Here is a 25,784-nt window from a genome sequence, read left to right as displayed (position 1 = left end):
TCAGGTGGCACAACAAAGGCCCCCCTCATACCACTACCAGTGGTGGGGGTTCCCTTTGAAAGAGTGGGGATTGACATTGTTGGTCCAATGGAACCCCAGACAGCATCAGGGCACAAGTTTATACTGGTGGTGGTGGACCATGCCACCAGGTATCCTGAAGCTATTCCCCTGAGGACCACCACAGCTCCTGTGGTGGCAAGAGCCCTAGTTGGAGTGTTCTCCAGAGTGGGTTTTCCAAAGGAGGTCGTTTCTGACAGAGGTACAAACTTCATGTCAGGATATCTGACTGCCATGTGGAAAGAGTGTGGTGTGAACTACAAGTTCACCACACCCTATCATCCACAATGCAATGGGCTTGTTGAGAGATTCAACAGGACCCTCAAAGGGATGATTCATGGACTACCTGAAACTCTTAGGAGAAGATGGGATGTCCTGATCCCCTGCCTCTTGTTTGCTTACAGAGAGGTCCCACAGAAGGGGGTTGGCTACAGCCCTTTTGAGCTTCTGTATGGGCATCCTGTAAGAGGACCCCTGTGTTTGGTGAAGGAAGGATGGGAGAGACCTCTCAAAAAGCCTGCAACCAACATAGTGGACTATGTACTTGGTCTCCGCTCCAGGATGGCTGAGTATATGGAAAAGGCATCCAAAAACCTTGAGGCCAGCCAAGAACTTCAAAAAGCTTGGCATGACCAAAAGGCTGTTCTGACTGTGTACCAGCCAGGACAGAAGGTGTGGGTGCTGGAGCCAGTGGCCCCAGCAGCTCTGAAAGACAAATGGTCTGGGCCCCACACCATCATTGAGCAAAAGGGAGAGGTTACCTACTTGGTGGACCTTGGAACTCCCAGGAGCCCTCTCAGAGTGCTCCATGTTAACAGGCTCAAGGCATATGTTGACAGGAAGGACATGAGCTTGCTCATGGCCACAGATGAGGGACAGGAGGAAGAGAGTGACCCTCTCCCAGACCTGCTCACTCAGAATCCTGATGATGGATCAGTTGATGGTGTTGTCTTTTGTGGCAGCCTCACTGAACATCAGCAACAGGATTGCAGGCAAGTTCTGCAATCCTTCAGACATATGTTCTCTCTGACACCCAGCCAAACTGATTGGTGTACCCATGATGTTGACACTGGAGACAGTCTGCCTGTCAAGAGTAAAATCTACAGACAGCCTGATCATGTTAGAGACTGCATCAAAACTGAAGTGCAGAAAATGTTGGAACTGGGAGTCATTGAGCCCTCAGATAGCCCTTGGGCTAGCCCAGTAGTTCTAGTGCCAAAGCCTCACACCCAGGGTGGTAAGAGAGAGATGAGGTTTTGCGTAGACTACAGAGGCCTCAATGCAGTCACTAAGACTGATGCCCACCCAATTCCAAGAGCAGATGAACTTATAGATAAATTGGCTTCTGCCAAATTCTTAAGTACATTTGATTTGACAGCTGGGTATTGGCAAATCAGGTTAGCTGAGGAGGCCAAACCGAAGACAGCATTTTCTACCCCTGGTGGGTATTATCAATTTGTGGTAATGCCCTTTGGATTGAAAAATGCACCTGCCACCTTCCAAAGGTTGGTGAATCAAGTCCTCACTGGGCTGGATGACTTCTGTGCAGCATATCTGGACGATATTGCTGTCTTTAGCTCCACCTGGGAGGATCACCTGGTCCACCTGAGGAAAGTGTTAGAGGCTCTGCAAAAGGCAGGCCTCACTATCAAGGCCACAAAGTGCCAGATAGGGCAGACACAGGTTGTATACCTGGGCCTTCTCAACAAACAGGAGCCTTAGGGGGATAGGAAGCAGGCCGCCCCCCACTCTAATCACTCTTACACAAAAATGACCTGCCCCTAGTGAGCTCTATGGCTACAAGGAATTTATCTTGTGGCCGAAGAAATGTATACCTTCTGACCCCACAGTTTGCACTTCGTTGCAGGTTTAAGTATGGCAATATTGCCTGTATGTGTGTGTTAGATGGCTCAACCGCCCGCTGCGTGTGCCCCTATCTTCCTGTCGTGAAAAAAAAGGGGGAGGGAAGGTTGACAGTGCCTCACGGGAGCAACACCAAGGGGAGGATTCTATCAGACTGGTACTCGCCTGATTCCTCGCTTCTCATCATCAGCTACTGTCAACCCCAAAAGAAAATGGGAGAAAAATAAAGATAAGGAAAGTGCATTTAGGTCAAACAACCAACAAGTGTTGTATGTGCGTGAACCCCAGTGTGATGTATCCGTGCCTCAAATCGTGAACAACAAATATACCACATTAAAAAGAGTGAGACTAACTGGCAACTCTTGACTTTATTCTGTGCTGTTAGCTCATTCTGTTAAAAGTCAACCAATGGTTCACGATTTGAGGCACGGATACATCACACTGGGGTTCACGCACATACAACACTTGTTGGTTGTTTGACCTAAATGCACTTTCCTTATCTTTATTTTTCTCCCATTTTCTTTTGGGGTTGACAGTAGCTGATGATGAGAAGCGAGGAATCAGGCGAGTACCAGTCTGATAGAATCCTCCCCTTGGTGTTGCTCCCGTGAGGCACTGTCAACCTTCCCTCCCCCTTTTTTTTCACGACAGGAAGATAGGGGCACACGCAGCGGGCGGTTGAGCCATCTAACACACACATACAGGCAATATTGCCATACTTAAACCTGCAACGAAGTGCAAACTGTGGGGTCAGAAGGTATACATTTCTTCGGCCACAAGATAAATTCCTTGTAGCCATAGAGCTCACTAGGGGCAGGTCATTTTTGTGTAAGAGTGTATACCTGGGCCACCTTGTAGGTGGAGGCCAGGTTCAGCCATTGGAGAGTAAAATACAGGCCATCAAGGACTGGGCTCCCCCAATCACCCAAACTCAGGTTCGAGCTTTCTGGGGCCTGACTGGTTACTACAGAAAGTTTGTCAGAAATTATGGGTCCATAGTGACCCCCCTTAATGACCTGACAAGCAAAAAGATGCCAAAGAAAGTTCAGTGGACAGCAAGCTGTCAGAAAGCATTCAATGACCTAAAGCAGGCCATGTGCACAGCACCTATCCTAAAGAGTCCAGATTACTCCAAGCCATTCATTGTCCAAACAGATGCGTCTGAGTTGGGTGTGGGGGCTGTTCTGTCTCAACTGAATTTTGATGGTAATGATCAGCCTATTGCTTTCATTAGTAGAAGGTTGACACCCAGAGAGAAAAATTGGTCAGCTATTGAGAGGGAGGCCTTTGCTGTGGTCTGGGCCCTGAAGAAGCTGAGGGCCTACTTGTTTGGCACTCACTTCACCATTCAGACAGACCATAAGCCCCTCTTGTGGCTAAATCAGATGAAGGGTGAAAACCCCAAACTGCTTAGGTGGTCCATTTCCCTACAGGGGATGGATTTTACAGTGGAGCATAGACCTGGTACTGATCACAGCAATGCTGATGGGCTCTCCAGGTATTTCCACTTAGAGCAAGAAGACTCACCTGGTCAAGGTTAGTTTATTGTCCCAAAGTTTGGGGGGGGGGGGGTCACGTAGGAGAGTAGGGTCTGCAAACCTATGATCACCCAGATTTTTGCTTTTTGCTGCACTGGTTTACGACTTCCCCTGGCTGTGGGCCTGCTAATCAGACCCACAGCCTAGCTGTTCTCTCTATCCAAATTGTACTCAGGTACTGAATTGGCACTGGGCCCTCTCCAAGTCCCTGTACCCAGGGCTGAGGTGCACCCAGAAGTCTCCCAGGGGCTGAAGCATGTATTGTGCCACCCCTGGATTGACTAACTAAAACTGACACAACTGGCTGCACGACAGCTGGGGCAAGGTGGTGTACTCACCCTTTGCTTTAGATATAGTATACCTATATCTAACCCTCAAATGGACACACAGATCTCCTATCAGTCACTCCTATGGCAGGCCTTAACAATCCTGAAGGCAGAGTGCTTGGAATCGTGTGAGATGGTGTTCTGGCATGAGCTGAGCCTGTCTGCGGCTTTCGGGATCTATCCCTTAGCCGTTTCCATGATATCGCATACCATATACTCTTAAGTGCATTATAATCCTCGCGGTTAAATGCCAACTCTGGTATCGCTTTATCAAAACATGTCGAGTAAGGTGTCATACGAATTGGAATACTAACCCCTCGCCAATTCTGGCGACGGGGTTAGCATTCCACCCTTCTAGAGGGACACGACATGCATGTAACCTATAACCCGGTTAAAAGTCAGACAGAGACTTAGCATCCACAAAATGGATGCTGCCACCGAGACACAAGTCTGCCCTCCTGCTGCTGGGAGTCCTCCCAGAGCAGGAGATAAGGACAAAGGGTTTCCTGCCAGGGGCGGTGCCAGCACCGTCCCAGACAGGGTTTTGTGTATTGTAGGTAGGCAGGGCTTCAGAGGAAGGTGACTGCACGTGGCACCCCGGTGCTCACTGTGCATAGGCTGGCTTAAACCAGTTCCAGGGACACTCCAGACCCTGTGCTGGGGAAAAGCCCGCCAAGGAAGTGGGTGTAACCACCCCCCTCCTGGTCCCACCCCTAGGGCAGGACTTAGTCGCGTCCCAGCCCCCTTTTCCAAGATAAAGGTAGAGACTGGCCCCCTTCCAAATCAGATCATCTTTGGAATCAAGATACCACTTTCCCCGAAAGGACTTCACGATTTCTTCCTCAAGATTCTCCCTTGTGGCTAAGGAGTAGTCACCCTGCATCCGCAGGCACCTTAAATATATCCGCAATCATAACCTGTACTTGCTTAAAATTCCTGACACTCTCCCCCGCATTGTCTGGTTCAATATTGGAGCCTGTCCGCCCCGGTCCGACTCGGCAAATATTGCCGTAGAGCGGAGGGCGGCCAGGTAAGAACCAGGCAGCATAATTCACACTTCCGCTAGAGCGGAGGTCAGCGCTCTAGCGGTCACCGCCCTCAGGGCTATTTAGCAACGCCCCCCTACAAACGCGCAGCGGTTGCGCGCAGGGGGCGCCTACGAGCGCGCCTAAGAAGCGCCGAAGAAAAGCCCGTCTGCGCCCGTCCGCGACAGGACGGGACAAGGGGCATGGCGCAGATTCCTGGTTCACTTACAACTCAGGTCAGCTCTACTTTACGTTATTCCAAAGAAACCCTACTCTGTTTAAACAATATCTCCACTGAGACATGCATACGGGACACGTGGCCTAATTTTGAAGGTCCTTTTTCCTGCATTAACTGCCACTTTCAGACTACTATTATATGCCCAACTAGAGATCTCCCCACTAATGCGGACTCTATAACTGTGACTAAACTGCCTGCTCGGACTTCCTCTCCAACTGTAGCTGATAAGATAGACCATATCACTAATGCTACTAGGAAAGGGTCCCCAGTACTTAAATGCTTTCTATTGAACATACGTTCATTACCTAAACACCATCTTCAATTGTGGGACCTTATCAATTCTGAGCTGCCTGACATCTGTTTTCTCACTGAAACTTGGCTCAAACCTCATACCATTCCCACAATCATGTTAGCAATACCTTCCGGGTATAAGATTCTGCATTTAGACCGACTGATTAAAACTGGAGGTGGGGTAGCTGTTGTCTACAAAGACAATCTAAAGGTCTCAATACTTGACCAGAGTAGCAACAACCAGATGGAAATAATGATTTTTAGATTCTCCTCCTCCCACAAGTCACAGTGGAAAGGGGCACTATTATATCGCCCTCCTGGCTCCTGTCAGGATTTTTCTTTAAATCTTATGGAATTACTGGCTCCATACCTTAGAACCAATGAAGATCTTATTCTCCTCGGAGATTTCAACATTCATGTTGATGTTTCTAATAATCCCGATGCCAGATCCCTACTGGATGATTTATCCAGTTTAGGACTAAAAATTCAAAACAATGGCCCGACACACATAGGAGGCCACACATTAGACCTAATTTTAACTAACTGTTCTAGGTTAACTTGTAGCTCACCAACCTCTGTCTACTGGTCAGACCATTACCTATTACCCTTCCAATTATTTGGCTCACACCCTCGGCTCCAAAAACCTCTCCCACCCACATGGAAAAGAAAATGGCACAAAATAACTCCTGAGGCACTTCAACATATATGGAAAGAACCAAATTTTCTTGAAGAAGATAACATTGATAGTGGATTGGCCAAATTTAACAAATCACTATTAGTGGCCATTGACCAAATTGCACCACTAGAATTACATAAACAACGTATTAGACCAAAGTCAGAAATTTGGTACACTGAGGAATTGAGAGTCGAAAAACAGAGATGTAGGAACTTAGAGAAAAAATGGAGAAAAATCCACACTCCGATGAGTAAAACACTTTATTTAGAAGCCCACTCTAACTACCTTAAGAACATAAGGAAAGCTCGGAGGAATAAACTTGACTCTCAAATTACGGAGGCAGGAAATTCCACTCGGGAATTGTTTAGAGTCATACAATCCTTTGTCAAGCCTACGGCTTGTGAGAGCCCAGATGATTTCAACCAAAACTTATGTGATGACATCTCTATGTTTTTTGAGAAAAAGATAGACCTAATCTATAACAAAATCACCAAAACCTCTTATAACAATAGAGATGACATAGACAGTCTCAAAGATGAACCCACCCAAAATGGAATATGTGGGCTCATTCTGACCTCAATTCCAGAAATTAGTCATGCTGAAGTAGAAGTGCTCCTTAAATCAATTAAATCCGGATCACCGACTGACTTATTACCAGCTTCGGTGGCTGTGCCATTGGGCAGCATTCTTGCCCCAAGCCTTAGAGCACTGATCAATATCTCCCTTAGGGAAGGCAGAATTCCCCACGATTGGAAAATGGCGGTCGTGAACCCCATCCGTAAAAACACCACGTTACCTTGGTCAGACCTCAATAATCTGCGTCCCATATCCCTCCTACCCCACATCAGTAAGATGACTGAGAGACACGTTAACATCCATCTCTCTAAATTCATCGAGGCAGCGGACGGTCTGGACCCCTCTCAATCTGGTTTCAGACCAAATCATAGCACGGAATCAGCTCTCCTTTCAGTGACCAATACCATCCGAATGGCACAGGATAGGGGAGGCTCTATGATTCTGGTGCTATTAGATTTGTCCGCTGCCTTCGACACGGTGTCTCATGACACCTTGATCAGTCGTCTGAAGGGAGTAGGAGTGCAAGGAACTGCTCTATCTTGGTTGAAAAGCTTCATTTCCAACCGATCCCAAAATGTTCGCCTGGGCTCTCACTACTCCATCTTTAGAGAGCTCACTAAGGGGGTTCCACAGGGCTCATGTCTAAGCCCCACATTATTTAATGTGTATGTGGCCCCCCTGGCGAAGGTCGCAAGGAAATTTGGGTTTATACCAATATCCTATGCAGACGACACCCAGCTATTGTTCCCATTCCAAAACATGACCTCTACAGTAAGGAACTCCTTTGCTGCTGGAATGAGAGCCATTGCTGGATGGATGACCTCCAATTGCCTACAGTGTAATGTGGGCAAGACGGAGGTCATGCTTTTTGGGAATGCACCACTCCTTTGGACACCTGAGTGGTGGCCCCCAGAATTGGGTACAGCTCCTTGTCCTAAGGAAAGCGTGAAAAATCTGGGCGTTAAGTTAGATCAATCCCTGGTACTAAAAGACCACGCTACACAGGTTACAGGAACCTGCATGAGAGTCATTGGCCTACTCAGAAGGGTGTTCCCATACTTAGCTGACCATCACCGGAGAACACTCGTACAAACCCTAGTCATGAGTAGGGTAGACTACTGCAACGGATTGCTTATTTCCGCTAATACAGAACAGCTGAAGAGATTGCAGGTTGTTCAGAATACTGCTGCTAGATTGATCCTCAATGCCCCTGCGAGATCTCCCTCACATCCTTTACTGAGCAAACTACATTGGCTCCCAATTCGCCAGAGAGTGCTATTCAAGATTTGTTGTACCATCCACAAATGCTTGTATGGTACTGGCCCTAGGTACCTAAATGAAAATTTCCAACTGTATCAGCCAGGTAGATCATTAAGATCTGAAAATCAAGTCCTGCTGCAGATCCCTAGGATCAGAAGAGAAAGACAGGGAGGCCGAGCTCTAGCATTCAGAGGTCCTACCTTATGGAATTCACTACCCCTTTTCATAAGACAGAACTCCAATCTTGCTACCTTCAGAAAATATCTGAAAACGTATCTGTTTCCCACCCAGCAACCCTAGCTAAGTCACACAATCCTCCTGCTCTCACTTATCTTCAAAACAACACAGCGCGGAGATATCTCTTCGGAGATCGAATTCCTGCGCTTTACAAGAAAACAAATAAAAAAAATAAATAAAAAAAAGGCACCATCCAAGAACACTGCGGTCTGCTGCACGTCCTTCCTCCGGAATCCGACTGCCCAGCTCGACGAGACCCGGCTTCCCTGGCACCTCTGACCTCTACCCACCTCTACAGCACAGCTGAGAACCGTGGGTGCGACAAGACCTCGAGGGACCGGCCATCGCCAAGACTGCACGACTTCTGCACAGCAAGCCCACCGAGTAATTTCCTGGTGAGTGCTTTGGGGTCCGAGAAGCCCCCACCCTGAGCAGCTCCAGCACCGAAGAGCAGCCCCCCAGCATCTCCACGATCGGCGTGGGGCCCTTCTGCTTTTTGCTGCTCACCGCGTTGTTTGGCTACTAGCCCGCTGGCTTGTGGCCTTCCGAACGACGCCCGACGACAACACTGCTGCTGGTCTGGTTGCTCCAGACTGGCCCTTGCTTCCCTCCATCGGAGAAGTACCCTGGACCCTCCTGGTCCGGCTAAGACGCCATTTTAGGTCCACCGCGTGGGCCTTGCATTTGCCAAGACTTGTTGCCCAATCCTGGGTCCAGCGACGTCGACAGCAAGAACCTTCGTGGGACAGCTCGCACCTCCATCCTGGTCGCCGACAACGCCTCCTGGTCCGAGAGACTGCAGAGCCCAGCAGCGCCCACTCACCTGACTGCGGTGACTTCGCCCGGTGCCATCCTGGTGCCCACTTAATCACTGGCTAGTGATTCAAGAACTTGGTCCCCTCTGCTTTCAGGTTTCCTTCTTCCTTGATCCAGGCTTGGATCCATCGAACTTTTCTTCACTGGTCGCCTGCCAGCAACTTCTTCCTTCCAGGCTCCTGGTCCGGCACGAGGATTCCCGACGTCTTTTCAGACCTATGCAGCTGCAGCCCCTGGGCTAGGTAACTTCGGCACTTCGGTGTCCCAGCATAGCCTCACTATCCAAGGGTCAGGATCCACTGTCGTTTTCTCCCTACCAGGTCGGGTTCGCCCGTGAACACTAACTTTGTGAATTCTAGCTCCCATAGACTTTGTCCCGCATCCCGCGTGAGAGTGCACACTCTGCACCCGAGTCCCCTGGGTCTCCTAGTAGTAATCTAACGATTCCCTAGTCAAGTCCTAGCGATTCCAAAGCCTATTAGTACTGTTACTTACCTGCTAGTAATTCGCATTCCACTTTTAGAGTATATGGTTTTTCGTGCCCCTCGGGCATTTGTATATAACGTGCTAACTTAAGTATTTTCATAAGAGTTTTGTTGTGTGCTTAGCACCCTGTCCTCATAAAGAGTACAGGGTTGTTGTGATTCCAATAAATACATTGTTTATTTTCATAACACTTGTGTGGTGTCCTTTCACTGGGTGTTCAAGGGGTAATGTGATGGTAAAACAGCTGGCTTAACACGCCCTCTAGAGTCTTAGCCTTAGACTGCTCGTATCCATGCTACTAGGATAGCTGGTCTATAAGGTTGACTTACAACCAATCATCAATAAGGGTTGTTTGGACTGATATATAGTGATCACTAGAATAGTGAGCACTGCACATCAGGCCAACTTCTCACAAATACCAAAAGCTCAAACTTTCCTATTGCGAGACCTATTGCATTGCAAATGCTTGTTCTTAATTCTCTTGGATTTTAATCAGTAAGTTCTACCCCCCTTTCTTCTGTCGCTTCCTCCTGGTGCCGGGAAACCCTTTTGGGTAGCTGTCACGCCTAGATATAAATTTAAATACCATAACATAACATTAAAATTGACTATTACCTGCCTCCCAAGCCATTCTTATAGCCTGAAATAGTCCGAATTGTCACACTTGTAGGACTGTGGTGGTTTGTGGTTGTGTTGTTAGGACTGTGGTGGTTTGTAGTTGTGTTGTTACTATCATTGGCAGCATAGCAGGGGTCATGTGTGGTGCAAGCTGCTGTGGCCTCCTGATGAGAGCCTTGGCACATTTTTTTTTTTAAACAAATTAAGCACTGATTACAGGGTCATCCATACAGCTTCATCAGCAGCCTCAATATACTGTTATTCCAGTACTAGGAGCCTCATACACCTATAATACTCGAAACTTGATCTAGATCTAATGCTGGGGCCTCACAGAGCTCTAATACAAGGCCCGTGCAGGTAAGAGCCGGGGGGCCAGGAGGGGGTGGTGGTGCTTATTTCAACATATAATGACGAGGGAAAAATTAATTATTTATTCAATTTTCCCTTGTGGTCCTCTGTCGAATCGCCCCCAACCTGGCCCCACTGGTTTTACCTGCATGGGCTGCTGCTGGCCCACACAGCGCTGTCAGTAAGCCTCAACCCGACCAGTCGAAGACTGAGACTCCGATGCCAGCATCGTACTGAGGACCCCGATGCCAATGTAGTACTAGGACCCTGATGCCATTATAGTACTGGTACCCTGATGCCAATGTAGTACTGATACCCTGATGCTGATGTACTACTGGGACCCAGATACAGATGGAGTAGTGGGCCCCCCATAATAATAGCTCTTTAACCCCTCCCATGCGCCGCCCGTTTTGCGGCAGTGCGGCAGTTCCGCAAAACGGGTGGGGCCGCGTCGGCCATTGGCCGACGGCAGCACCAGCGAGGTAGCGTTGCCGTCGGCCAATGGCCGACGGCAGCATGGAAGGGTTAAATATTGGGTCCCTGACAAAGTTCTGAAATTAGAAACCCCAAAACTGCTTTAAACTCGGGGTCTTGTGCAGCTGGTGCCCCTCTCTGCCTATCTGACCCACAGTCAGTGCAATGTCTTTCTTTTGCAGCCAAGAAGCTTCGCGCCATGAGTGCTGATGGGTTTCTGGCCTACCTGCACTCTCGCCAAGGCAACATCTTCAACCAGGAACACCGAAAGCTCTACCAGGACATGACGCAGCCCCTGTGTCATTACTTCATCTCCTCCTCGCACAACACGTACCTGATCGAGGACCAGCTACGGGGCCTGAGCACTATCGAGGGCTACATCAGGTGAGCAGAGGAGTGTGTGGTCCTGTTGCAAAGGGTTGCAGGTGAGGCGCCACAGAAGAAGGCGCGTGCCAACGAAGTGTGGTGGAACTCTTCCTCAGAGCCAAGAAGGCTTTGAAGACCTGTGAGTAGGACATGAGAGTTGTAGGTTGTGAGTGAGTAAAATGTCCAGTATTTGTAAAGCGCGAACAATTACCTGAAGGTGTCAAGGCGATGGGGGCCGTCGGGAAGATTAAGCGAGCTATTGCCCAGAGTCACATGGTGCTGGGCAGACCCCTGCCCCCGGAGCTGGGATCGAACCGTGATCCCCAGCGTCCAGCGTCAGTCGCCCTGGCCGCTGCGCCACACCACTTCCACTGAGTGGTGTTTATGAACAGCGGAGTGTGTTTTTATAGAGGTGGGGGCCAGTGTGGGTGCTGAAAAGTAGGTGATCCTGTATGTTGGAGACCATAGAGGGAGGGGGTTACAAAGTAAGGCGTTACTGAGCATTGGTATGTGGGTAGCTTTATACCAGGAAATAATGCCTCTATGTAACAGAAAGCTGCAAAATGACTGAATGAATGAATCCAAACTTTTATATAACACATAGGTACGCCTAGGAGTGTCCCGGAGCTCACCTCACAGGTAGAGTCTGTTCTTTTGTGAACAGCCATGTTTTCAGTCTTTTTCAGAATATGGAAATTGATTCCACTGGCGGAGTTCAAGAGGGAGCTTATTACATGAGGATGACCCCAGATAGAAAAAGGTGAATTTTGGGACTCCAAGCCCATAGGCTACTAGCAGGTTGCAGGTTCCTGGAGGGTGTGCACTCATAATATCGAGTCTTTTATTTCGACTGGACAGAATATCGAGTAAAAAATATAGAATGGACATAATATCGACTAGACATAATATAGACAACAAAAATATCGACTAGAGAAAATTAATATCGAATAGAATGGACATAATATCGAATCAAAAATATAGAATGGACATAATATCGACTAGACATAATATAGCCAACAAAAATATTGAATTTAAGGTAAGTTAATAATAATTTTTATTTTTTGTGTAATATAAGTCTGTAGCGGGTTGTGGGTTTATAGGGGAATAGGGTGGGAAGTAATTTAATTATAATTAATTAAATATGTTAATTTATTTATTGATATTTATTTAGAATTAATTGGTTTTTTTTTTTTTTTTTTTAAAACCTTTATTGAGAGACACGTATAAGTACAAGCGCAGGCCTACAACCACAGGGGCCGGCCGCAAAATCAGGAGATTCAAAAAGGAGCAACATCAATGTGTACGGTAGAATGAATACAGGATAGACGTGGAATAGTCGTTACACAGTAAGCGCCAGGAGAAGAAAGGTTTCATTTTATGATTTATAGAGGAGGCAGCAACCATATCTACCAGGGTGTCATGCAACATATACAGAAAAAGAGGGGGGGGGCGGGAGGGATATAGCCCCCCACGCAATCAATCAACCACAGTAGGGCGAAGCCCAGAGACATCCTATGCCCATAAAAGTCAAAAATAAAGGACAAATCATAGCAAACAAATAAGTTGGACGCCACATAGTCAGCCCTCCCGCCCCGAAAAAGGAGAAAGTGCAGACACTTACGAAACGAAGGAGTAAAAACCAAGGGACATAGCCCACCCCCTAGAAAAAGGCAAAAAGGGTCCATAGAATAAAACAAACTAAAATAACAAACAACCCCCCCACCCTACATCACTGTAATGGCTATGGCCTACCCCACTAAACAGCGTGCCTGTCGCCCAGAGTCACCCGAAATATAGAAGAGAGAGAAAGGGAGTAATAACGAAGAAAGAGAAAAGAGAAAGAAGGAGAAGGAGAGGAAAAAGAAGGATGAAAGAGGAGAGGAGCCGGCGATCGAAATACAGAACACCACCCCACCCGCAACAACAGATCACTAATCGAGGTCAAAAAGGATACTGAGAAAAGCCTACACAAAGGATGAAGACAGGAACTGTCCAGCTAAGGAGGCCCGGAGCTGTCATTTAACAAAAGAAAGGTCCCGCAGGCTCCCAGGCACAATCACCCCTGTCCACTTCTACGAAGAGCCAAGCTGCCAGATCCCGCCACGGCCAAGAAACAGCATGATACAGTATGTCCATACCAGTCAGGGAAAGCAAGTGGGATCTTCGCGGAACACCGTCCCAGCCAACAAGAAGCAACCAGGAAAACTCGGCAGCAGTCAGAATGCAAAAGTACCTCAAAGATCCACGTGGCCAAGCACAATATCTGAGCTGTCCAGCACGAAGCAAAGAGATCAGGATGTAGGAAACACTGCAGCATCGGCACCGGGTCCACTTGATCCCATGGAATCGAACACCCAGCCGGAGATCCCAGCACGGCAGCTGGAGAAGTTTCAACCATATCAACTCGGGGAGACGACACCGCGTCACAAAATGGCGGAGCAACCATGGCGGCGATCCGCAATTCCAAGTCCCGGCATTTCAAGGACATGTCGATCCGCAGAGCAGCCAGGGCAAACAAGACAGCACTCCGTGTAGGGGCCGCCCAAATCAAACGAGGTTTGGTGAGAGCAAATGCAGCAACTACCCCGTCTCCAGGAGAAAGGCACTCCGGGGGCCATCCGCCATTTTGAGCACAACGCCCGCCGCCACTGTCGCATCCGCCTCCAAGTCCACCAGGAGCACCGGAGGCCCCAGGACACACGGCCGATCCGCAGCGGATGGCGCTCGGCGGAGAAAGGAGAGTCACCAGAAGAACGGGCGTGCTCCCCTCAACACTCGGGGGAGCCCTGCACCGGATCCCAGGCGGGACAATCAACAGGAGTGGGATTCTCACCCGAGGGGTGCCGGACAGCGCGGCTTCTCTTCTTCGGGCAGGCGGGCAATCGGGCATGCAAGGCGGCCCACCATGGGGGTGGGTCCGCTCCGGCGTTTCCGGCTCGCGGCTCTCAGGCTCCCATCATCAGGTCTCTCCACCGGTTCCGGGCCACCGGCACTCCGAACACCTCCGGGCAGGCACAGCACTCGAGGCCCCGGCGTCAGGGCCAGGAAGGCCAGCACGGCATCAAGGGCAGAACGCAGAAACCACTGCACGCCAGAGCCCCGGAAAAGGACGGTAAGTGAAGGCTCTTCCTTGGTAACCGAATTCGGAACACCCCGAACAGGATTAAGGACAGGATAGGTGGCGGGGAGGAAGGGATCCCGGAGCGAGGCGTTTATGCGACTGTTCCGATCGCCATCTTGGCTCCTCCCCCTAGAATTAATTGTTAATTATTTATTAATTGGTAATTAATTAAAATATAATTGGTAATTAATTATAATTGATTAATTGATAAATATTTTAATTTTAGTAATTTATTTTCTGTAGCGGGTTGTGGGTTTATAGGGGAAACGGGTGGGAAGTAATTTAATTACAATTAATTAAATATGTTAATTTATTTATTGATATTTATTTAGAATTAATTGTTAATTAATCATTAATTGTTAATTAATTAAAATATAATTGGTAATTAATTATAATTGATTAATTGATAAATATTTTAATTTTAGTAATTTATTTTCTGTAGCGGGTTGTGGGTTTATAGGGGAATAGGGTGGGAAGTAATTTAATTATAATTAATTACATTTTTTTAATTATTTATAGATATTTATTTATAATTAATTGTTAATTATGTATTAATTGGTAATTAATTAAAATATAATTGGTAATTAAAATTAATTTATTAATTGTTAAATTGTAAAATAATTTATTGTTAATAGGTAATTAATTAGTATGAGTAGGCAATTTTTAAAATTAAATAATTTTATTTTGTATTTATAAATAAATATTTAATATTTTTTATACACAAGTAAAATATTTTATTTATTTGTAATTGATATTACTATTTATGTTATTTATATCTATTTGTGAAGTATTTACTTTCCCTATTATTGCACTCTCTGAAGTTGGAATAGTAATTTTAACCCCTACGCTATACAACACTTTCCCTACTGTTGCACCCACTGGAGTGGGTATGCAACGTTTACAACGCAACTTTTACTATGCACTACCATTACAACGAAACTTTTACAACGCAAAAACTTTTACAATGCATACATTTACAAAGCATGTTTTTACAACGCAGATACCTTTACAACGCATACCATTACAACGTAAGTATTGCTAAGTATATAATTATTTTTAAAATGTTATATGTTTGGGTTTTTGGGTAAAGGGGTATTTTTCGGGTTCAGGGTCAGTTTTCAGTTTTTGGGTAAAGGGGTATTTTTAGGGTTCAGGGTCAGTTTTCAGGTTTTGGGTAAAAGGGTATTTTTAGGGTTCAGGGTCAGTTTTCAGTTTTTGGGTAAAGGGGTATTGTTAGGGTTCAGGGTCAGTTTAGGGTTTTTGGGGTACAGGGGTACTTTGTAAAAATAAAGTAAAATTACATGTAAATGTATGAGTTGTAAAAGTTTTTGTGTTGTAAAAGTTTTGATGTAATGGTAGGTGTTGTAAAAGTATGCGTTGTAACGTCATACATCCCTGGAGTGGGAATAGTAATTTTAACCCCTACACTATCCAGCGCTTTCCCTACTGTTGCACCCACTGGAGTGGGAATAGTAAATTTTACCTCTACGCTATTCAACACTTTTGCTAATGTTGAACTCACTATAGTTGTTACAATAAATTTTAACCATTTTCTATGCTACGCTAAAAATGTTATATATGTTTATTTAATAATATGTTTTTATATATCTATATATATATATATATATATATATATATATATATATATATATATATATATATATATATATATGTATTTTTTTGGTGATATAATGTTTTCAATTATAGAAATTATTTATTAAAATTAAATTATTAAAATAATTATTTCTAAGTTTATATTAAATATATTTATTACTATATTAGTTTTAACTTAATTTTAAGACATTTAAAAAAATCGATATTTTGACAGTCTATATTTTTGTAAGTCGATATTTTGGAGTCGATATTTTGGTGCTTACCTGTTTGTAGATAGGGAGTCGATATTTTGTCACTCGATATTTTTTACTCAATATTTGTGTATCTCGATATTTGTGACGTCGATATTATGTCAGTGATCCTCCTGGAGGGGAGGTAAAAGCTAATTCTGGCCCTCAGGTAACCTTTTTCTGTGTGGCGAAACGCTTTGTGGACTAAATCCAGAGCTTTAAACCAAATCCTCTTACTCACCGGGAGCCAGTGGAGGGCACGTGGATGGAGGAACACATGCAATCCTGGAGGAAGTTTGAGAAGAAGGCGGGCTGGCGTGGTATGGGCCACCTGAAGTCTTTCGATCGGGTAGTCGGGTAGCCGTAGATACAGAGCTTTTGCATAGTCTAGTTCGGTAATCCCAGATACACAGCATTTGCATGGTGCAATCAGGTAGTCCCAGATACAGAGCTTTTGCATAGTCTAGTTCGGTAATCCAAGATACACAGCATTTGCATAGTCTAGTTCGGTAATCCCAGATACACAGCATATGTATGGTGCAATCAGGTAGTCCCAGATACAGAGCGTTTGCATAGTCCAACCTCGAAGCGAAGAGTGGTTGGACAACGGATTTTCTGGCAGAAAATGAGAGGAAGAGCAGAAAGGATATTAGAATGCGAAGCAAACTTAAGCAGGAATTGTGCATGAGATTGATCCAGCTTCATGAGTCGTGTTGTGCAAACAAGGCAGCAAGTAGAAACGTTGTGGTCTCCTGGACACATAACTATCATACCGTCAGTATGGCGAGTTCGAAGTACGCACAATTCACAGTCATTGACTGTATTCTAGAGTGACATGCCATTCACCTTCCTTCCTTCCAGTGGTTAGGACCAGAACATCATCATGTGTTATTATCGATCAAGTGTTTTGGTGTTCTTTGAAACTAACATAACTGAACCCACACAGCTTAACTCTTCAAGGAGGGCACTGTAATGGATACATCAAAAAGGACTTAAAGTGCTTAAGTAGAAAGAAGATTGACACTTGTGAAAAACGTCTTATGGTGGCCATATATATCTGCATCTCGGACCTACAAAAAATTGTAAACATTTACAGAAAAAAGTATGAGCAGAAGCCTCACATAAGTGCCAGGCCTCAGGCACAGTGAGCAATGTTTACTTAAAGGAAAGCCGTCTGCAGGGGAGGAAGAAATACAGAGAAGAGAATTTAGGATTGTAAGACTGCAAGGTTTAGAGAAGCAATGGATCTAGAAGAATGAGGAGCTGGCAGGCATACTACAGAGGTTGCTGTGCTCTGCATTTAAACACTATGGGCCCGAATCACAGAACTAACTTAAGACTAAATCCTAAACTTACTACCATTTTGGTATTCACAGAAGGCACTTAGGAGTCCTTAAGTTAGGAGTCCTAACTTTACAACTCCTAAACTGACCTAAAAACCCTAACTTTAAGACTTTCGGTATTCACACAAGGCATTTAGGAGTCCTTAAGTTAGGGGTCCTAACGCTACTACTCCTAAACTGAGAAAAATCCTAACTTTAAGACTTTTGGTATTCACAGAAGGCATTTAGTAGTCTTAAAGTTAGGACTCCTAACTTCTGTGAATACCGAAATGAGCAAGTGCCTTCTGTGAATACCAAAATGGTAGTAAGTTTAGGATTTTGTCTTAAGTTAGTTCTGTGAATCGGGTCCTATGTGGTGGGAGTGAGAAACCATGAGAGGGTGACTGAAGCACTGCATACCAGAGGTGTGGAGTGTAGTTCCAGGAGGGCAGATTTCAGGATGAACAATCACTGTGTAATTAACTTCTATTTGGCTTCAGTGTTTGCAAATATATATTATGTCAATATTCCAAACACCTGGCATGGATTTAGCCTCCGGGACCCATGCTGGAAGCCCCGGGTGTTGCCTGTTGTTATTTACCATGTGGCTCACTTAATAGGTTTTGGCAACCCCTGTGAGAAGACGAAAGAGTGGCCCTGTCCAATTGGGCACAGTGTGTGTGTGTGTGAGTATGAGTGTGTGCGTGCGTGTGTGTTATAAAGATGACCAGTAAAAGCCCTGCACTCCATTGTGAAGGCCAATCATGGTCCCAGGATATTCCTAGGGTGTATGGCATCAGTGGCAGCAAACCTATGATGCATGGGTCACCAGGTGTATCCATATCTCGCCGTTTGGTTGATCAAAGGCTTATTTAAGGTAGACACGAACAACACAGTCAGTATCCGGATGTCCCAAAGATTAGCTCTCACACTCAATAAAGAGAAATTTGTCTCTGCTCCCCTCTCGCACAGTTCTTTTCCGGAGGCCACTCCTAGACGCAGACGAGGCAAAGGTGTATCACTTCAAGACCGATGAGCGAGTCTAGCGGCGTTGGCATTAGATTCAAAACCCACACAATGTTAGGGTATGCCAGCTGAAAAGATCACTATGTATGACGTTGTCTTGCATATGACCTATACTCTTTTGTCGATACAGTAGGAACTAACTAATCAATGTGCACAAATTTATGCCTCTATCGATAACCAAATTCAGGTAACAGCGACAATGAAAAAGGCTCTCCGAGGAGAACGTCAATGAAGAACACGGAAGTAGAGCTATCATATCCTCTTCCACGAATTGATTTAGCATCTGATCTGGAGTTTGGCAGAAAGGTTAGTCCTTCAGAAACATGATGGGTATCCCCTCCGTCTTATTACAAGTGCATTATATCCAACTGCACTTGTAATAAGGTGGACAGGATATTGGTCACGTTTGTGATGGAGTACCCATTCGCCAATCTCTAAAGCAGGCCCTAAGTCTTAACCATGGATGCCTCAATGGATGGATGGGTGGTGCTCATCTTCAAGAGTAGACAGCCAAAGGGGATGTAACAAACATGAACATCAATGTGGGGAAACATCATTAGCTGTCTAACTGTCATGAGAGTAAATGCCAAAAAGGATTTAGCACGGGGGCTGTGCAACAAAAGTGATGCAAACCCGCTGCACAATCATAATAAACCTGGGCCTAGATCTGTGTACAACCAGGGCAAACAAGAATAGCCAGTTTATTACCAGCAGATAGCCACTACTGGAATTGAGGGAGCGTGCAGTTCTGATCACATGGTTATGGTTTTATGCGTTTGCTTTTCCACCTCTCCTGAAGTTTGCAAAGTATCACAAGCCTCAACAGGGAACTATGACGTATCATCTGAATTGCCTCACGGAGGCCCATTCACTAACAGTCCATGGATTTCCTGCAACTACAGGCAGAACCACCTATGCAGTTAGAAGCACAAACAAATCTCAGCATGAACCAGGGGCATACCCTTCTTCCTCACCCAGGATTGTTGAAGTTTTCGGCTCCTGAAATTCATGAGTTCTCACACCAAGCCATTCCTGCAGACTCTAAAGCCATCTTTGCCTCAGCCAGAGCACGATCACTAACAGAAGGTACACGACGAAATGGGAAAGGTTTCGCTTTGGGCGCTTATTATTCTTCTTTCAACCTCATCAGATGTTGACACACTTGTTACAGCTGGCACGGTTGGGCCTTAGGCATGCAGTCAAGGTACACCTCACAGTCATATCAAGGGATCTCTGCTCACCTGCATGACAATCCTCACAAAATAATAAAGGAATTCATAAAAGGCGCCTTTAGGCCCTTCTTCCGGGCGAGAAATCTCCACTACAAAGAGAACCCAACACAGTACTATCCTAATTGATGAAGTCCTTTTGAGTGATCCACAGAGCTGATCATAAGTATCTATCTGCATTATTATTGTCCCTCATCTCTGCACAGACATTCAATGAAATGCTTGCATTTAGGGGTATATTCACAAGAACGTGTGATAACTACCACATGGGTAGCGTAACGCAACTTCAACATCACAGCCCATCGCTAGAAAATAACCTAGTGTCAATGTGGAATTCACAACACGGTGGTACCATGCGATATACACCAGATAACGCGGCAAATGTCCACATGAAAACCAGTGCCACGCCGACAAAATGTGATACGCGAATGCAAAAAAACAGGCGATGAGGCCAACCGCAGTTCAAAAAGTAGCGATAAACAGCCACAGCCATGCCAACCCCACGCGTCAGTGGGGCAAAGCACCATAAAAACCACAGAAAACAAAAAGCCAGAAACAAGCCAAAGCATGAAGCAACATGGATGCACCCTGACCCAGTGCAGAGGCCAACTCGACCCCCACAACCCCCACAGACTACCAGCAAGGAACAACGGGGCCGGGGAAGGAAAAGGAGGAGAGGGAGAGGAAGACTGGGTGCAGCCTGCAGGAAAACAAGACCAGCGTCACGGAGGTGACAGAACACTACCAGCAACTGACCCACAAGTGGACCACCTGGAATGCAGTCGGAGTGCCGAGGAGGCCAAACCAGGAGGCTAATAGGCGCCGGCATGAAGTGACTAACGAAACCAGGTACCAATGAAGAAACTCAAGTCTTCATTCTCAGGGGTACTTGGTAATAAAGAACTTGGCACAGAAGCTGAAATATGAAAAGACATCTTTATTAAACTTAATTAAGTGAGGCCACGTCACGCAGAAGCCGTAGCAACTGAATGAGGTAGTCTAAAGAGTACAGAACACAGAGGCCTTTTATATGCTTAGGGTTACAAACTAAGCATAAAAGAAAGGGGCAGTCCTAGCTTTTGCAAACATGCAAAATACCTAACATGATCATACAGGATCTGCCAAATATTAGCGAATAGACAAACATTCACAATAAAAATGCATCATGTAACCAGAACATTCCCTTGAGTCGTGCTTTTGCCCAACCCGATAAGTGAATCAGTTACACCACCTACAGGTCGGTCAATAATGGCAGGACAACATGTTTGCGTGCTTCAAAGGAAAAGGTTGTGGAATAGGAAAACACAGGGAGAGAATAGCGAAGGCCAAAAGATAAGATACGACAAGAGAAGAATACTGAAGGCTAACAGATAGTTGATACAGGGATTAGGTAGTTCAGACAAGAATTAGTTAGGCCAGCTGGTGTCTGAGGTGGGTTTCAGAGCAAGGACAGAGGGGGTTTTCATCACGTTGCAGTCCAAAGGGCAGAAACACTTCGTGAATCATGCAGCCTGTGTAAAGGCAACATAAAATGACGACAAATGTAAGATGGAGTCAAAATTAAGGAACCTCACCAACCCGCTGTCAACAGGAAGGCAGCAATGGTGACAGGAGGTGGCAGTCCAGCGCCACAGGAGGAGCTGGAGAAAACCCAGGCAACAGTCATCAGTGTGGAGTGGGCAAGGAGTAGGGAGTACGTTCACAGCTCGTGAGGACCTGACACAGCATCAACAGGGGGTTCAACGAACAGGGACTAGGGTGACGGGGAGATGGGTACAATGGCATACATGCACAACGAGGTGTAGCACACTGCACACCCACAATCACCCGGATCATGTTCCAGATCCCCTTGGCACAGTGCAGCACACACATATAGCATGAACAGCACACCATACATTGACGACAACGTGGAACAACGTGCATAGCCGACACTGCAGAACAGAGGACAGAACTGGCTACGCATATGCACAGAAACATGCAAACTACATCTAACAGAGACGGAAACTGTGAAATGGAAATGTACGCCTACGACCTCACATGCGTCATGTAGTCCAAATGTACACTGTCCGGCAGAGGAATCCAGCACCCCCCAAACAGTCACAATGTTCATTGCTATACAGTCTGCATGCAAACAAGCACAATGCGGCAACATACATGACAACACAAAGTCAACATGCTCCTCCCCTTCACATTGCAGGGGGGCACACAACACCTTTAGCAGAGCACAGAATACAAGCCAAAAGTGATGTCGGAGGGGACCACCACACCGTCGCCCCGGACGCCCTACAACAGCCCATGGATATCTCACGTACCCCCCCACCAGGACCTGTCCAGCCAAGCCACTCAGGGGGGAACACCGAGCCTGCAACAGACCACACAGCAGGAGGCACCCACAAGCACAGCTGGCTCACAGCACTTCACCCACCCACCCATGGCACCCCAATACCATGTGTCAGCATGCCAAAAGGAGGTGGCCCAACAGGTGTGGGTGGGGTCCGAACCCATGGAATGCATACCAGGACACATACGTAGGTGTCTATCACCCTTCAGGGCCCACCCACACCCCACTAAGGAGATTCCACACTGCCATAGAGACACATGCGTATGCACATTCACAGTACAGAACCACGCCCAGGTGCGTCCAAATAGCAGTCACACACCCATATGGCTCTGCATACGACGGCCCTGGCCACTCCCCTTACGAATTGAGTGGGTGACGGCAAAGCTACATATCCAAGTTCCAACCTGCTGCCTGTGGTTACATGTCTGCATTCGATGTACACAGCACAATGTAATGTTGTAGGGCCCAGTGCCCCATGCATACAACAAGACCTGAGGGACACATGCAGATATTATGTTGAACTGGCTACGGGCACATGCGCCCGGCCTTTTATTGGCAGAGCCACATATACAGTGATGCCTGTGCTGGATGTGTGTGGGGTGAGTGCAAGGGGGAACAGCCATGACAACGCGGGGATTACCCCGCACTGCCATTACAACGCAGGGATTACAACAAAAGTTGTTACAACGACTTTCGCTGGAGGGCGCTGTTGGATAGGGAATAGTTTAATTTTCTATCCAACACCTTCCCTACTATCAATGTGGGCTGGAGTTGGAATGGAAAATTCAACTATTCCACTATCCAGCGCCCTCCAGCTAAAGTAACGACTTTCGTTGTAATCCCCGCGTTGTAATGGCATGCGGGGTAAAAGCCTGTGTTGTAATGCCATACAACCAGTGTAAGCCAGTCCGCACGGATTGCCTGGTGTTGGCAACCACCTGAACATCAGACACCAGTGCAACGGAAACAGAAAACACTTGCATAACAGATACAACTGCTAAGCAACATGGACTGAGCCAGAGAAAGTCCAGAGGACAGCAAACATGCAAACAGAAGTGTCCGTGAGTTGCAATGCACTGGGGTTGGGACACTACAGATGAGCGCGCTCATTTGAAGAAAAAGTCTTGGATTGTGTCCATTCGATATATTCCTGATGCAGATGCAGTGGGGTGTGTCAGACCTGCATCATCTTCCCCATCACCGTCTCAGGGCCACCAAACTGTTTGAGGTGACATGGCTGCGCAACCTCTTCACAGCACAAAACACAATCAGCAACGGACAATGGCCTGCGGTGCACATGCACCTGGAGTGCTGAGCAGGGTATTAGGCCGATTATGGCATCCACGACAGGTCTGAGCAACTCCGTAAGTATGTCAGGACCACCTTTTCAACACTGGCAGATGGCGCCTGGAAGTGGTCTTTGCGGTGGGGGTGTGCGGTGATGCGACGTCCTGGCCGGTCTGGACACGCTTTGGTATGTGAGCCCTGGTGGAACGCATTTTCGCCCATTTCCGATTGAAGCAACAAAAGTTTCAATAGCTCGCTCTCCATTACCACCTATGGAAAATGTAAGTCATGACTGCCCTTAACACCCAAAAGCTTAGAAACGCAGAAAGTCCCAAAAAACATATCAACCATTCACAATCGAAAAATCCACACTTCAAAATCATAATAACAACAAACTACCAATGCTTGCATCAACCTCAGAAGCAACTGTTTTGCTTATAAACTTCATACAAGACTGAAACCTGAACTATATCAACAGACCTCACCTTGCCAAATCCCCTACAGCAGGGTCATAATCCCAAACCAGCTTACCATAAAAAGCCAAACCAGCCTACTTACTAGAAATAGTCGATGCTGACATACCTCTATCAATAAACATCAACACAAAGTTCAAAGCCTCTTCCTTGCGCTGTAAAACTCCATCCTTACCAAACCCACGCTGTCTGGCACTGCTCTCAATCAACTTCTTCCATAACTCCAAATAGGACCTTCTAGTAGTACTAGATACGTAATGTGCCACCAAACTCGCAACCCTCATTCCCCCCGTGCCCAGATGTCCGTGGAAACTGCATCTTCTTGTCTTCTGCACCAGAAGCCAACTGCGGAACCTCTGCCACTGTGAACAATATAAAGCATTAGGTATATCATTGCTTTCACCCAGTACACGGTGATATAATGCAAACATCCTAGCATAAACCTCCTCAGCAGTCTCAGAGCCTGCAAATCACGGGCCTTCTGTTTGTTGACCAATTCAAGCACTGTCATGTTATGAACATTTAACAGCACCTGTCTATTAGCCACCACTGACCCCACAGGGGTTTAAAAAGCAAGGCTCCTCCCCTGTGTCATCTTATGGCTCTGGCTATTTCCCACATACCATCTACCGTCCCAGAAAAGGCAAAAACCTGCAGCTCCTGCTGAGTCTGAAAAAATTGAAACATGCCAAGATGTCTCTTCCTCAACAATAAAATGATTCCATTGAAATAAGCCAAAAATTGTTGTCAGACTCTGAAATCTGCTCTTAAAGCCAATGCCACCCTCATCTTGTGGTGCTGTAGCACTGCTCCCGACATTGCCAAACCGATCCTCCTGCAAAATGTTCTCCCTACTCGCACTGCCCTACATGTAAAATTAAGATGACCCAAAAGGCACTGCACTTTCCATAATTCCCATTCCTGAGCTTCTCTCGCCTCAGCTGGCAAGGCAAGTACCTCTTCCACATTATGTTCCTGCTCGTCCCCTGTTGCATCGCCCCCTTAAGAGCCGCTTCCCACTTTTCAGCCTCCCAGCTGCCCAACCCTCCCCCTCACACTACTTATTGGCAGCCGCTGCAGGATGCTCAGGCGTCAAAGACAAGCCCATCTGCTCCCTTCCACGACTGGACGGAGCCGAGCGCCACAGATCCTGGTTCTTGGACCATCCATTGCTATTACACCAGCACCCTCCAGGCCCTCAACACCAACGTCACTCCTCTTGCCACCTTGCATTGCCGAAGAACACCAAAGGCTGGTTCACCTTCCGCAACTGCAATGGCAACTTCACTGACCTCCGCTCACCGGACCTACCGACCTCACGACCCTCAAGAGCCAGACCTGGCCACCTCAGATGTATCCTACTCAATACCCGCTCCCTTGAAAGACATGTCTTGGAGACTTGGGACCTGCTCGACATCACCTCCCCCAAGGTCGCCTTCTTCACAGAAACCTGGATGAACTCTAGCTCAGCTCCGGACATCGCCATCCCCAACAGATATAAAATCATCCAGAAGGACTGCATCAACTGAGGACTGCATCAACTGATTCGGAGGAGGCATCGCCATCAAATACAAAGACACCCTCATCCTCATAACCAGCTCCGACAACCACTCACGCAACCTGGAGCACCTCCACCTCCACTTCCAGATCCAGAACAACCCGAACGCCACCCTCTGAGACATCCTTGTCTACAGACCTCCTGGACCCCGCCCCCCTTCAGCGAAACCAGAGCCGACATCATTGCACACCACGCTCTTGCCTCAAAGTACTGCATCCTCCTCGCGCTCTCAATGTCCACCTGGACAACCTTAAAGACCACAACACCTCATCTCTACTGGAGAACATCGCCACCGTCAGACTCAAACAATTGGTCACTATACCATCCTACTCAGCAGGACACACGTTTGACCCCATCTTCTCCGCCGGCAACCACATCGCTCTCAGCC

The 25,784-nt window shown here is 46.7% G+C and overlaps 1 protein-coding gene across 1 annotated transcript in view; it reads left to right on the top strand.

Moving 5' to 3' along the window:
- PLCD4 (phospholipase C delta 4) overlaps positions 1-25,784 on the top strand; it is a 244,806-nt gene that overhangs the window by 69,298 nt on the left and 149,724 nt on the right. The window contains exon 5 of the mRNA XM_078683514.1: positions 11,012-11,213. Within this exon, the coding sequence (XP_078539640.1) occupies positions 11,012-11,213 (202 nt within the window). The remainder of the gene's footprint in view (positions 1-11,011; positions 11,214-25,784) is intronic.

The sequence above is a fragment of the Lissotriton helveticus genome, chromosome 3_1 (assembly GCF_964261635.1).
Source record: "Lissotriton helveticus chromosome 3_1, aLisHel1.1, whole genome shotgun sequence".
Taxonomy (NCBI): domain Eukaryota; kingdom Metazoa; phylum Chordata; class Amphibia; order Caudata; family Salamandridae; genus Lissotriton; species Lissotriton helveticus.
The sequence above is the reverse complement of the archived record's forward strand: the minus strand, read 5'-3'. Positions and strand labels throughout refer to the sequence as shown.